This window comes from Exophiala xenobiotica, assembly GCF_000835505.1.
Source record: "Exophiala xenobiotica strain CBS 118157 unplaced genomic scaffold supercont1.1, whole genome shotgun sequence".
Classification (NCBI taxonomy): domain Eukaryota; kingdom Fungi; phylum Ascomycota; class Eurotiomycetes; order Chaetothyriales; family Herpotrichiellaceae; genus Exophiala; species Exophiala xenobiotica.
Window position 1 is genome coordinate 5,176,280 of NW_013562494.1, and position 13,821 is coordinate 5,190,100.

The 13,821-nt window shown below is 47.7% G+C and overlaps 5 protein-coding genes across 6 annotated transcripts; 2 read left to right on the forward strand and 3 right to left on the reverse strand.

Annotated features, from left to right (window-relative positions):
* Nucleotides 1-1,797: 1,797 nt before the first annotated feature.
* On the reverse strand, nt 1,798-3,626 carry PV05_02028 (uncharacterized protein). Its single transcript, XM_013467101.1, has one exon. The coding sequence runs from the start codon at nt 3,556-3,558 to the stop codon at nt 2,410-2,412; it is 1,149 nt and encodes a 382-aa protein (XP_013322555.1). The 5' UTR covers nt 3,559-3,626; the 3' UTR covers nt 1,798-2,409.
* A 205-nt stretch (nt 3,627-3,831) lies between these two features.
* PV05_02029 (uncharacterized protein) lies at nt 3,832-4,928 on the forward strand (the record flags this gene model as incomplete). Its single annotated transcript, XM_013467102.1, has 3 exons — nt 3,832-4,237; nt 4,285-4,443; nt 4,495-4,928. 3 exons carry the CDS (start codon nt 3,832-3,834, stop codon nt 4,926-4,928), a joined length of 999 nt encoding a protein of 332 aa, XP_013322556.1.
* Nucleotides 4,929-5,222: 294 nt separating this feature from the next.
* PV05_02030 (uncharacterized protein) lies at nt 5,223-6,746 on the forward strand (the record flags this gene model as incomplete). The annotated part of the gene is made up of 4 exons (XM_013467103.1): nt 5,223-5,324; nt 5,435-5,732; nt 5,815-6,304; nt 6,363-6,746. The coding sequence occupies 4 exons, from the start codon at nt 5,223-5,225 to the stop codon at nt 6,478-6,480; spliced, it is 1,008 nt and encodes a 335-aa protein (XP_013322557.1). The 3' UTR covers nt 6,481-6,746.
* A 296-nt stretch (nt 6,747-7,042) lies between these two features.
* Nucleotides 7,043-11,184, reverse strand: PV05_02031 (uncharacterized protein). Its single transcript, XM_013467104.1, has 3 exons — nt 10,736-11,184; nt 10,515-10,686; nt 7,043-10,471 (listed from the first exon to the last, which is right to left on the reverse strand). Exons 1-3 carry the CDS (start codon nt 11,111-11,113, stop codon nt 7,302-7,304), a joined length of 3,720 nt encoding a protein of 1,239 aa, XP_013322558.1. The 5' UTR covers nt 11,114-11,184; the 3' UTR covers nt 7,043-7,301.
* A 235-nt stretch (nt 11,185-11,419) lies between these two features.
* On the reverse strand, nt 11,420-13,546 carry PV05_02032. Of its 2 annotated transcripts, XM_013467106.1 has the most exons (5): nt 13,265-13,546; nt 13,053-13,206; nt 12,710-12,996; nt 12,281-12,653; nt 11,420-12,226 (listed from the first exon to the last, which is right to left on the reverse strand). In XM_013467106.1, the coding sequence occupies exons 1-5, from the start codon at nt 13,522-13,524 to the stop codon at nt 11,468-11,470; spliced, it is 1,833 nt and encodes a 610-aa protein (XP_013322560.1). In that variant the 5' UTR covers nt 13,525-13,546; the 3' UTR covers nt 11,420-11,467. The 2 variants fall into 2 exon arrangements, with proteins under 2 accessions (XP_013322560.1, XP_013322559.1); XM_013467105.1 differs by having other exon boundaries at nt 13,053-13,546.
* Nucleotides 13,547-13,821: the final 275 nt, after the last annotated feature.

Consider the following 13,821-nt stretch of genomic DNA (forward strand, 5'->3'; position numbering starts at 1 on the left):
TAAGACTTATATATTTATATTTATATCTTTTTAGAATTAAATTTAATAAAGAAATAAAAAGAAATAGCTTTTATAAAATATCTTCGTGATATATAATTTAGATACTATAAAGTTTATATTTATCTATATTAAATATAAAGAATCTATATATAATATTATTATTTTTAGATATATCTTAATTAAGAGATTTTATTTATTAATTAATAGATATTATTTTATAGATACTAGTTTCTATAACTATTAGTTTATATTTATATTATATATTAATATAAAATATTATTTATATAAGTAAACTAATATAAAGAAAAAGAGACCGTAAATATAGAAAAAGTTATTTAATCTATAGTATTTATTTTTATATAATTCTATCGAGTATATCTTTAATATTTTTAAGAGAAAATTTTAATATTTTAAGCGATAGTCTAAGTATAACGTTAATATCTAGATAAAGAGAACTTTAAGTATAATTTTAGAGAGATAACTAATTAATCTTCTTAATAGATCTATTTTATTTATACTCTAATAAATCTCTTTAACTTTATCGCTAAATTTAATAAAAATTATACAATATTTAATAAAAAAACTACCGTTAATACTAAGCGTCTTTAATTTACTAGTATATTATTTTCTTCTTTTTCTTATAAACTAACTTTTAAGAAATTAAAATAAGAGATATAAGAGATAATTAATAAGAGAGATATAATTACTCTTAATATATAGATAGTACGAGAGAAATACCTTTAAAAATAATAGATAATAGAGCTATTATTAAGATAGATAATATTAAATTTTAAAGAATTCTTTATTAATAAATTTTATATTTCTCTTTATTTTATAAATTTCTTTATTTTATTTTATAATTATACTATTCTTTTCTTTAACTTTAAGATATATTAAGTACTAAGATTTTAAGAGATAATCTTAATAGCGATAATATACTTTTAGTTAAATATATCGTTAGTCTTTTTATTAAGTAACTTAATAATATTTTTAACTATTTTCTTACTAAGAAATTTATCTATAATGATTTAAAAACTATTAGCTATCTAATTACCTTTATAAGCTTTTTTAAAAGTAAATATTACTATAGATTATCTAGCTTTTTTAGTTAAGATTAATAACGACGATAACTTTATTTTAATTAATTTTAAAGTAAAGTTATTATTTAGCTCTCTTATAAATTTATCTATAGTATATATATTAAAGTAAATTAACTTTATTTTTTTACGCTATCTTAAAATATTATAGTAAAAGAATTTAGTATAATTTAAGTAATTAATATAAATAGTATTTATCTAGATTTTTTTATTCGTTATTAATATACTTGTCGCTTTATTAAAATCTTAGTTACTATTATTATAGAGAGACTTTTATATTCTTTATTTCTTAGATAATATTACTCGTTTAGAATTAAGCTATTTAACGAAGATTTTAGGAAAACTCGCGCTCTTAAAGTATTAATAGTAATAATTCTAGAAACTATCTAGCTAAATATTATTTTCTCTCTTTAGTAAACTTTTTATTAATAGATTTAAGTAGAACTTCTCTATTTTTTCGCTTTAGTTATATTTTAGATCTCTTTACTTCGACGATTTACTTCGACTTTTTTTAGGGGTGTCGATAAGGGTAGTAGGGCTAAGAGTAGCCTTAATATTAATATTATCGCTATTAAAGAATATCTAAAAGAGAAGGTTTATATAAAATAAGGGCGTAACGATAATAGTAGCGAGAGCTAAAAATCGTAAAAAAACGACAAGGGCTACGCCCAAAGATTTACGGATATCTAGACCTCTATAAATCCTTGAGCGATACGCTTATACGATTTTATGCGAGCCATCCCATTTCAAGCATAGCTTGCACTCTATTTTACGCCGTCGACGGACTAAACAGGGGCCCTGGTGCACAAACCGCCATGCCCCTCGTTGGGCGCAAATGTCGCCGATGGCTATCGCCCAGGAGAGAAAAAAACAAATCTCTGGGCGCGTTAAGCGCCCAAATTTGCTCGCCGAGAAGGCCCTAGGTATAGTTGGATTCCTGGACCGGCATGGGTCTGCTCTGTGGCATCATCACAGTCACTTCCTGCACAGTGCGCTCGTTTGCTAGCAGCCTGCCTTGATGAGCCCGTACGGCGCTCATCTGCCTGCGTCTGACCAAAGACCAGTGAGACTCAGATATGGCTTGATCGTCAGTGCGCGTCGGCGAGGTCCGGGCAGAAGGGATTTCGCGATATACCACAAAGCCACATACCCTCCAAGGGCGTATGGCGAATGTCGGTCAATTCAACGCAGATGAGCGATGTGAGAAATCGTGGATATGATCCTCTTGTAGCCCACAAATGCAACCCACAGGAGTTGGAGTTTCAGCTCTTTCGAAGCCTGTCGTGAGAACAACAGCTCAGCGCTGTCGTTGTCATAATTCAGTCTTGCTTATAATGTTCTCGTTCCTTTTGACCTTTTTGGGTGCCTCGAAATAGCCTTCCAGTTCCATATATTCGGCAGCGAAAGCAGCGGTAAGAAGTGCCCAATCCTCAACCACGTTGACATCGAGATGTTCGGCGTCATCTCTCATAGTATGCCAGACGGATGGGAAACGAGCAGGAATGAGATGCAAGACATGGACTCCTCTGGCGATGAAGGGAATATGGTCGTCTTGCATGATGTAACTGTTGAATACGTCGGTCTCTTTCTTGTCCTTGTCTGCAAGCCACGTTCTTTTCGAATCGCTTTTGAACAATCCGAGCTTGCGCAGCCTCTCCTCCGCGTCTGCCATTTTCACGTACGACCAGTGAGAAGAATGTTGCCATGACGGAATGGGAAGATCCTCTGGGGAGCCGAGAAGATCAAGCAACACAAACAGGTCGATTGAGTCCAAGTAGTTCTTGTAAATGCTCGTGGCTGGGTGCATCGTATGTTCCCACTCTTCAGCAAGCGATCTAGCGCCGTAGATACTATCGGTGGCAGTCCAACTGTGGAAAGCTTCTTCACCGTCAAGAAACAGGACTTGAATGCCCTTGTCCTCCTCAAAATCGAGATCTATGTCATCTTGTGCTTGAACTGACTCCCACTTCTTTGTCAGGGCGGCATCGATCGCTCGGACTGCATGCATGAGCATGGCACATGGCGCAGCAGAATCGGTCGCGCCAATGAATCCATCGGGCTTGTACTTAGAGTCATAATGTGCCACCAAGGTCAGCCTGCCGACGTTGCCTGGTTCTGACCATGGTGGATCTCTTGTCGCAATCAGGTTGACAAAAGGAACCTCGTTGTCTCCATGTGTAGGAGTCTTGGATGTTGAATTCTGGAAAGTCAAAGTCCAGTCAGGCAGGGAATTGCGGAAGAAATCCACGAAATGTTGCAACACCTGTCTAGACCCTGCTGTACCCGGGACTCGAGGGATCAAGATGGGTGCCAGTAGGTTTCCGGTCCGTATATCAAAGTCAGCGGTATCCGGCCGAGGAAGTCGATTCAGTATGGTATCATCGGACAGTGGTGAGTATGCCACGGCATTGAGAAAGAGGAATGTCAGGGTCAACAGCCATTTCATCGGCCACCGCCACATCTTTCGAAAAGATCAAGAGGCACAAGAACATAACATGACTCTGGACACAACGATCACAGAGTCTGGATACCTCGGGGCTGGATGAGTTGTAAGAGTAGTTGGACTTGTCACCAAATCTTCTCGGCGCAGTTTCCTCGATGTTTCAGAACCGCGTGCGGAGAAGTTCATGAACCTGCGACCGCGTCGGCCAAATTTTGGAAACGAAGCACGACTGCGGGCAGTGAAGGCAGACTGTACCTCCCAACTCCTGCTAGCAGCATCAAGAACAAATCAATGAGAAGCCTACCGCCTGGACTTGTTGCTAAGGTCCGGTCGGCTTTCCAGGCATGCTCCAGGCAACATGCAGCGAGCAAAAGGACTCAATTTAGCACCTTTCGGCCTCTGTTCAAGAAATCAGCTCCTAGCAAGAAGAAGGATCAGCTGCCCATCCAGGTAGTACACAGTCAATTGCAGGCACAGAAGGAAGCGGCCGCCAAAGCAGCCGCCAAAGAGTCCACGAGCAAAGGTCTCGTCCCGAGCTGCGACGAAGCGAAATCACTCGACACTGGCCGACGAGTCGAGGTACCTCTGAAGGTCATACCCAAGGCTGAGATCACTCCCAACTTAACCTTGTCACCCAAAGAACGATTACAAATCGAACAACTCACGCGAAGGCTACCTCCTCGAGCCGAGCCACAAGGTAGACCGAACTCAAGAGCGAGAGGGATGTAGGTTAACATAAGACAGTATACAAGCAAAAGCTACGAATATACAGCGCAGGAAATGGCAGAATCTACTTCATCACGTTCTTGCGTTTCACGGCGATTCTGGGCCTGCTTTTCGTTACCGTTATAGTTGCGCCGGCTCACTGGATGAATGGAAGCTCATTCCTGGTTGTTGCTAGCTGTATGTACTTACTCCTGGGCGTTCTCGACCGTGACTGACAGGTGATATCAGTATGGCTGGCAGGCTTCGTGCCGTTTGCCTTCGTGAACTGGACACTGAGGCCGATGGTGACGGAGATCTTTCTCAGGCTGCCACAATCAGCTCAACATTCCCCCAAGGCAGCCATGGCCTACGCGCAAAGTCTACCAGCAGACGCAATGCTGGATTTGAGGTTCATGAGAATGACGACCCTTGCCGACTCGTTGTCTCTGAAATTGGCCAATACTAGACCCGTCAAGAGCTACTTGCGACCTATAAGCTTCGAATGGTTCGGTCCTCTAGTCGAACGAGGTGGTTTACTGAGGCCAAATCCTACTCAGTTCTACGTCCGTCCACAATCAGCCGGCGGCAAGGCTGCACGGGATGTCACTCCGGGCATCTGGAGCAAAGTCTATGAACGACTGACAGGAGTTGAAAGCAGTACTGTCGCCAAATGGCGGCGGTGAGCAGGCAAAACCAGCATCTTCGCAGGCTCAATTCAATTCAGATACATTTCACTTGCCTTTCAATGGCTTTTTGGCCGCAATAAACATACAAGTACGATTCACTGACTCGGCTAACCTGGCCATACCGTCAGCTGTCTTTCTTGTCTCCGTATATATTCCTGCCTCCGGCACCCAAGTCTTTCGTCCTCTTTCACTCTGCTACAATATTCTCTCACCACCTTCACCAATCACTCGATCAGCCACAATCACACACGAACACCATCATCATACCAACAACATCGAAGATCATTAACCATGTCTGAAGCAACCTCCAATAAGGCCGTGATCACTTTGAGTCCTCGTGAGACCGAGATTCTCGTCGTTGCCCTCCAGAATGTCAAAGGTGGCGATCTCCAGGTGAGTGACCGACGACCACCATCTCCGCCATCTTGTGATAGTTTTTACCACGCCCATGCATACTATGCTGGATCGTATCCCACAATACCTTCTCTACTAACACTGCTCAGATCGACTACCCTGCAATGGCCACTGGTATCGGTGTCAAGGATGCACGATCGGCCTGCGCACGCTGGAGTGAAGTCAAAAAGAAGCTCTCACTCGGTGGTAAGCTCACTCCAGCTACTGCTGGCGAGCCATCTGCCCCAAAAGCAAGAACTCCACGAAAGCCCAAAGATCCCAATGCTACGGCCAAATCAACCAAGAGAACCCCCAAGTCTGTAGCTGCTGCGAAGGAAGACGATGTCGAGGACCCTGCTGATGAACCTGCGTCACCCACCCCTGGAGATGCTGAGATGAATGAAGAAGGTAAGAATGACCCGCACGACCTTGCACGTTTCGAGTGCATGATCATCACTTGTTTGTTCACAACTGACTTTGTCTTGAACAGAAACTCCAGCTACACCAACCACTCCCAAGGCCGCCGAGACTCCGGCTCAAACCTCAACTGGCAAGAAGCGTGTCCGTAAGACCAAAGCGCAGAAAGAAGCCGAAGCTGCTGCCAATGGCGAAAATGCTGGTGACGACGAGGAAGAGAAGCCAGCCAAGAAGCCTCGCAAGACTCCCGTCAAGAAGAAGACTGGTGCCGCTGCCGCTGCCGCCGATGCTGCGGGCGAAGAAAATGCCGAAGAAGCCACGCCTTCCAAGGCAAAGAAGCCGGCTGCACGCAAACCAGTTGCCAAAAAAGGGGCTGCCACCGCCGAACCAGCAACCGAACAAGAACCAGACCCGGCTGCCCTGGCTTCTGCTGCGGAAGAAAAGGCCAAGAAGGAGAAGATAGCTGCCGATGCTGCCTTGGCGAATAATGTTCTGACTGGCAAGGTGGTGGCTACCAAGACTGGAACTGTAGCAATCCCGGCCGTTGGCGCTGCTGATGATGGGTATGTATCTTTCGTTCTTCTGACTGTATCGCTGAAGTGGCTAACCAAAACCTTACAGTCCTACTACTCCCGACGAAGAGGACGAAGCTGTGGTCATCGAAGACGCTGGCGAGGTTGCTGGATCCGAGACTGTGGCTGTCATTCAGACCGAGATTGTTGTTCCTGCGTCTGCCTAGACATAGCCAGCATCCGGCATGTTGGTTGCAAATCATCGCGCCATCCACAAGGCACAATCTTGGAGAGTTTCACTTGGTCAACGGACTGGACAAAGAGAGATTGGATCAGATATGCGCTGTCTTTTTTTCTTTCTCGAGGGCTGTTTCATAAAATGGATATCAACAGATAGTCAGACATGGAGAACGAATGCATGGTCAATGCCTGAGAGCCAGGAGTTGTGGCATGGCATGGCATTGAATTGAGGAAAATGAGCCCGAGTTGAGAGCTACGCTGTGCTGTGCTGCAGACAAGACCACAAAATTGCTTCCAAAACAAACTGGTCTCTGCTTCTCGCTTCAGTCCATACCTGACATGCAATGATCTCTCCCTCTGCGCTTCAGTCCGTTCCTGATATGCATGAATGAATGACAGAACGAATCAAAAGTCGTCGAACATAAAACCTGCCAGATCGCATTCTATGGTGGAATTGAACGAATAGATGCCGCCCAGGATCGCTTGGGCTTGGCGTTGAGCTACGTGTAGATACTATTATTATACAGTACGGAGTATATCAACAGGAAGGGAATGGGACATCTCGTTCCCGATCATCATCGATCTAAGGTAACTCGAATCCTTCAAGTATGTCCCTACAGCTACAGCTAGTTCTTGCGCCCCAAACGCTCAGTCCACACGAATAGAATAGTAAAGCACCAGACATCCACCAGAAGAAAAATAGTGACTGGGCCCATCAAACATCGAAGCCGTCACCTTACTGTACACAACACCTAACCCTCCAGACACCATCAAGCAAGCAACCTACCTGGTACCTGTGAACAATCGTCTATAATGCCTCAATGCACTTCACCAAGGCATCGATCCCACGTCCACTGACCTCCCCACTTGCACACTTCTCTTCATCCAGCATCCACGCCAAATCGCTCAACATGCCCAGCGGCACTTCTCGCTCTTTACCTTTCTCACTCTCACCACCGTCTTCTTCCCCTTCAGGGTGTCCCGCCTTGAGCCGCCTGGCCATGAGACTCGTATACTCCCACTCGCGCGCCGCCTCTTCGGCACGATCAACCACAGCCGGCGCGATCCCGCACATACTCGCGCAGTGCATGCCGAAACTGCCCTCGGCGGTTCCTTCTTCGAGCTTGTACAAGAACGTGACCCGCCTATTCTCGTCATCCACCAGAATCTTCATCCGCTGTGCCGCGATCTCTGGGTGTCCTCTAAATTCCGCAGAGAGCGAGTGATAATGCGTGGCGAAGAAGCCCAGACAGCCAACGTGCGAGGCGAGATGGTGCAGGACGGCCTGCGCCACCGATACACCGTCGTGTGAGGACGTGCCGCGACCGAGTTCGTCGAGAATGACCAGACTGCGGGGCGTCGCTTCGGAGAGGATCTTCTTAGTCTCGGCCAGTTCGACGAAAAAGGTCGATTGAGCGGCGAAGATGTGATCTTGAGCACCGAGACGAGACATGATGCGGTCAAACGGGGTGAGTCGGGCGGATTGGCAAGGCAGATGGCATCCAATTTGAGCCATAATGACTGCGATGCAGGTCATTCTCAGTACTGTCGACTTTCCAGCTGCATTGGCTCCCGTGAGTAGACTGATATTGGCCCTTTCACCACCGAGAATGACATCGTTTGGTATGAAGTCGTCGACTTTGGCCAGCAGGCACGGATGCCGAAGTTCGATCAGCTCGAGCGTTGAGCGGGCGTCGTCATCCTCCTCAACAAACTCAGGCCGACAGCTCGGGTACCCCAGGCTGGTGCTGGCTTTGGCCAGGGAGACCAAGCAATCAAGTTGTGCAATGATCTTGACTGCTGCCAGCCAGATCTCGTAATTCTCGTCAAAACGGGCGAAGAAGCGCCGCGCGACTTGATTGACGATCTGAGAGTGTGTCTCCTGAGCTTCTTGTAGTCTTCGAACGAGGGTTCGCAATTCGGGAAAGTAGTACCGTTTGACTGACTGCGTGGCAGACATTTGATCCCAGTTTTTAGGGATGCCTTTCACTTTGGTCGGGACTTCTAACTGCATGATTTCCTTGCCGTTGTCTCTGTAGCATATGGCAGTTGAGCCGAGTTGCTTGCGCCATTTCCGAAGGAGCACATTAAACTCCTCCTGTATTTCTTCAATCGAGTCTTGAGAATTGTCAAAATCTTCCTCGACACCACGTTCGGGAACGAGAACACCGGTATCTTTTGCCTTCTTGCGGTCAAAGGCATCCATCCAGTATTTCAGGCGAGGTTCAAGGTCGGGCATGGCGGAGATGAGTTGGCCAATGACGCCATCAGCATCTTGCGGTTTCCCTGACCCATCACGCAGCAGAGACATAGTGTGGTCGATCTGTTCGAAGCCTTCAAGTACTCTGACAAAGTCCTGCACTTTACAAGTTCCGGCATGGACACGAGATATCAGTCGCTCAAGGTCGGGCATTTTGGTCATCTGCGAGGTGAACCGATCCCGGACTTTGGTATCGGCGTTGAGTGAATCGACCGCGTCCAGACGAGCATTGATCTTCTTGGTATCCATCAGAGGATGACAGACCCATTGCTTGAACATGCGCTTGCCGAACGGAGTAATGCATCGATTCAGGAGTTGGAAAAGAGTGCCTTCCACTCCTCCGTCGTAAGAGTTGGCGAAAAGCTCCAGGTTGATCAATGTCTGACCATCCAAAACAAGGCTGCTTGCTTTGCGGATTGGATCGTACCAGGTAAAATTGCCCATTGTGACGAGATCTCGCTCAATCTTGAGTGTCCTCAGATATTGGATCAGAGCCCCAAGCGCCGACATCAGCAAATCCTTCTCTCTGGCTTGATCGAGAACCTCTGGCCAGTCCATGGGAAAGTAATCACATGCTTCGATTTCCTTGGCTGTGATGTGGCCTTCCCAGAACTCCTTGCCGGGCTTCAAGTAGTTCCAGATCGTTGTTAGACCAGTATTGTTCTTGAGTATACGTAGAGTCTTTGTTGAGACACCACTCTTCTCAAGCAAGAGTTCTTGAGGCCTTGTCTGAGCAACAAAAGTCTCGAATTTGGTCAGGTCCGCATCGTCAACCCACTCAGCAATGTGGAATTGACCAGTGGCCGTGTCCACAAAGGCAACACCGAACGCAGGCTGATCGTCAATCTCCGATTCTTTGATAGCAACACAGTAGGTGGCCATATCATCTTGCAACATCGCGCCGTCGACAAGAGTGCCAGCAGTGAGCACGCAAGCCAACTCTCTTTTGATGACCTTGTCATCTTTGCTGTTGGGCTTCTTCTTGTTGCTAACGGTATTCGACTTTTCATTCTCATCCTTTTCAGCTCGTTCACGCATATCCTTGGCCAGCTTTGATTCCTGCTGGTCGACGCGAGCAATCTTGTACCCTTTCGCGACGAACTGATTTGCCCACATCCCGAGACTTGACTCTGGCACGCCCACCATTCGCATATTCACACGATCGGTGAGCTTCAAGTCGAACAGTTGATGTCCGATTGTGGCATCGTTTTCGTAGAGTTCATAGAATTTCCCCTTCTTGAAAAAGACGATAGTATCCCAGAACTTTTGTTTGATCTCCCAGTACTGCTTTTCGAAGGGTGAGAACTTGGTCCAAGCCATTGGCGGAATGTACAACGTGCGAGGGTCGTAGTCTGGATGATCAGGACGGTTCCTATCCATATCTCTGACATCTTCGAGCCAAGCATGTCGTTGTTCTGGTTCTGTCATGTGCGCCTTTTGCTTGCCGCCTGGCTTTTTAGATGGTATATTTGTGGATCGAGGCTGCAGAGGCTGAGGGTTTTCGGGATCATATGTCCATTTCTGAGCAGTGGAGCCCTCTGGCAGGTCCAAATCTAGGTCAATGTCTAGGTCCATGCCCATATCCTCCTCGGGGTCGTCCTCAGCTGGAGTAAAGTGCGACGAGGTCTTTCGTGAAGACGCTTTGGAAGGCCTCTTGCGTTTTGTAGAGCAGCGAACTTCGTCTTCCGAATCATCTGGCACGATGAAGTCTTCCATATCTAGCCTTATCAGCAACGCTATACCCAAGGCTCGTGCACCTACCGTCGTCTTGCTCCTCTCCATTGTCTTGCTCGTACACATCCCCATCGGCACTGTCCGAGAGTCTTCTCCGCTTCGTAGGTCGAGCACGGGATAAAGGCTTGGGTTTGAAGACATCATCGCCATCGGTGCCTTCACTATCGGACTCGATGTAGTTGATGGTCTTCTTCTTTGCCTAGACCAAGGTCAGTATGGTATGCCTCGTTGTGCCGAGTGAGACGCACCCTTCGTGACGGCGTGCCTCTTGCATTCAGCTTCTCCAAACCATTGGTCTGCCCTTCGTCAGCTGAGACTGGCGACGGCAGACCTTTGGAAGGAGGCGGACTCGCCTTGATATTGTTGTCATCGTCGTTCTCTGGTTCCGGGCCGTCACTGCTCGGTGCAGGAGTCAAAGAGGAGCCGGAGCTCGTTGCAGTGGATTTGGACCGATTTTTCGAAGGTGCAGGACTTGAAGGAGCCTGTCGCGAGGGCAAGGCAGCAGGTGCACCACCAGTGGAAGGCGTTCTTTGGAAGAAACCCAAGAGTGTCTTCTGTCCGCCAGTGGAGGGCGTCTTTTTCAAAGAAGGCGTAGACGCAGAAGTGGCAGAGGTCTTCCTCGGCATGACTATAATTCAACAGCCTTTGCAAGGCCGGAAAGGTGTACGGCCGCTGGAAGAAATGAGTCGAGTTGCGCAGGAACAGGAACAGACCAGAAACAGACAGGGAACCGAAGTGAAATTGTGATGTCAATCGCGTCGACTCTTTAGCGCGAAATCCACGCGTAGAGGGCAGTGAGTGCCTGGCTTGCCTGGTGAGTGCCCCTAAACTCAGGTGGCCCCCGAGCGCCACACTTTGCGGAGGAGATCGACCACCCACTTCACTCGCAGCCTCGCTAATTGACTTGACAGGCACATAATAGAACTGACTCTCTCAGAATATTCTACATTGGCCGCCAGAGCCACTCGCATATTGTACAGCTAATATCTTCTGTTCTCAGCAACAGCAGGATCTCTATTTTCAGCCTCCTCTTTCTCCGCTTCTTCAGCCTTCTTCAACTCCCAAGCAGGACACGTCAACCCGGCCTGCTCGTACTCTTCGTCCGAGACGATCTCCACAATCTTCATCCTCCACTTGCCCACCCGCAGTACAAGCAGCTTCTCATCGATGATATACTCCGCCGCTTCCTCCGGCGTGTTCGTTCTCGCCGAGGTATACGTCAGACTATCAACAGCGCCCCGGCTGTTTCCAACATAAGCACCACCAGCCCGAATCAAGCGGTGGCCCTCTGCTTTACTCGAGACCATTCCCGCCGCGAACATGATCTGACCCAACGGCTTTCCAAGCACAAGACTGCGAGGCAACTTGACGTGCGTCGACATATTGTCCTCCAGCCGCTGCGGCGGAGCATGCTTGTTCAGAGACGGGTGCGTGAAATTCGCGGTTGGACTCTGAGTCGGCTTAGCAGGCTCCGTGGCCTTGGCTTCTGACACACTCGATGTGATGTCGCTGATGGAGAGTGTCTTCTTGAACAATTGTCGATGCTCCTGTTCCGCCTGTGCGGCTGCATCCACGCCGTAGATCAGTTCCACAAATTCCCGGGCAAGCTTATGCTGCGCGATGCGTTGAGAGGGGTCTTTCTCGTGTGCTTCAATGATCTCCGCAATCTCCGGTAGAGACAGAAAGGTGAATAACTTGAGATATTTTTCGACATCGGCGTCGGCAGAGCGTAAGAAAAACTGCGGCTCGGTTCAGCCATAAAGCTACTTGGTAGGGAAAGGAAACAGGCTTACCTGGTAGAGATCGAAAATAGGCGTCATTCGCGGTTCGAGCCACACGGCGTTTCCGGCGCTCTTACCAAACTTCTCGCCCGAGGCAGTCGTCAAGAGGGGAACGGTGATTCCAAGAGGATCAGAAGTCACGTCAATGTAATACTTTTTGTCGATGATGGTCGTCTGCCGCAGCGCAGTTTGGTATTCATGCGAATCTTTTGCGAGTTGCTTGACGGCTTCAGCTCCCGCCAGAATATTCCCGAATTGGTCGCCGCCACCGACTTGTATTTGCACACCCTTCTGGAACAGATGCCACCAGTCCCAAGCTTGAACGAGCGGGTAACTGAACTCGGCATAGGACATCCCGTCTCCTCTTTCTAGTCGTGTCTTGACTCTGCACCGCCGGTCAGCCTGCGGGTCACACCCCGACGTGATTTCTCGATCACTCACGTGTCTCTGCCCAGCAGAGGTCCGATACGTATTTGGCGTCCAAGTATTGAGAGATAGTCTCTTGCAGACGTAGCGTTCCACCAAGTTGAATTGTTCTCCAGCGCTCTTCGCCATGCCCACTCCTTTTGAAAGCCTCGGCGTTGCGCATATCTCTCTATCGAGGCTCCTAGCCTTTTAAGTTGAGCATGCATGGACGCAATGTTCGCTCTCCGCGTAGGTGCAGATTGTATCTCTCGACCCGTCGTGCGTCCGGTAGGGTCACCTATTGAAGCGGTGAAGCCTCCGAGCTTCAACTGTCTTAGCACCACTTCCCAACAGCCCAAGCGTGATTTGTAGGTCTTACCACAAAGTGCGTATCATAACCATGGACATAGAACCACGCCAGCACCATGAAAGGGACCATATGCCCTACATGCATTGATGGCGCTGTAGGGTCTATTCCAGCGTACACTCCAACCCTTCGATGGATCATCAACTTGTTCAGATCCTCCTTTGACCTGTTCAAGAAGAGTCAGGCGATCGCGTGCAAAATGTTCGGCTGCGTATAGCTCGTACCCAACAATCTGATTGATGTATCCCCTCTCTTCAAGTGTTGTGAGCAACGACTGCATTCTGCCAGACTCGATATCTTTCGCCCTTATGCGCCATTCTTCCTCCGCGTCTTGTATTTTCCGAACATGGTTCCTGGAGATCCATCTCCTCGGCTGGGCCGTGAAGGGAGCTTGGGACACACAGCGGGGATGTGGACGCTGGCGACAGCTATTGCAGACGTTATAGGTGTGCCGGACAGCCCGGACGGGGTTACTGGTCGACATAAGGATGTTCGTTCATATTCAATGCGCGCGCATGCACGGCTACCACGCATTGTCTGGATAAAAAGTTTCGAGCGCATGACGGAACCTCGGGATCAAAAACACCGACGCCGGCGAAAATCGATCACCCGGCCGGATATCAACGCCCGCTCGTGCCGCTCCAATATTCGTCCGCTTCACTCACTTTCAAATGGACCAAGTCAATCCAACCACTTGTTATAGCATGCTACCTTCCCTTTGGCTGCATCCCTCACCCTTGCGTTCTTTGTCTTCATGACGTTTACATTTGCATGAATCAAA

Coding starts and splice junctions, on each gene's coding strand:
- PV05_02032 (XM_013467106.1), bottom strand. CDS start 13,524: ATGTCGACCAGTAACCCCGTCCGGGCTGTCCGGCACACCTATAACGTC. Junction 13,207..13,264: donor TACATCAATCAGATTGTTGG/GTACGAGCTATA, acceptor CTTCTTGAACAG/GTCAAAGGAGGATCTGAACA. Junction 12,227..12,280: donor CTATTTTCGATCTCTACCAG/GTAAGCCTGTTT, acceptor ACCGAGCCGCAG/TTTTTCTTACGCTCTGCCGA.
- PV05_02028 (XM_013467101.1), bottom strand. CDS start 3,558: ATGTGGCGGTGGCCGATGAAATGGCTGTTGACCCTGACATTCCTCTTT.
- PV05_02031 (XM_013467104.1), bottom strand. CDS start 11,113: ATGCCGAGGAAGACCTCTGCCACTTCTGCGTCTACGCCTTCTTTGAAA. Junction 10,687..10,735: donor GAGGCACGCCGTCACGAAGG/GTGCGTCTCACT, acceptor ACCTTGGTCTAG/GCAAAGAAGAAGACCATCAA. Junction 10,472..10,514: donor TGGAGAGGAGCAAGACGACG/GTAGGTGCACGA, acceptor TGATAAGGCTAG/ATATGGAAGACTTCATCGTG.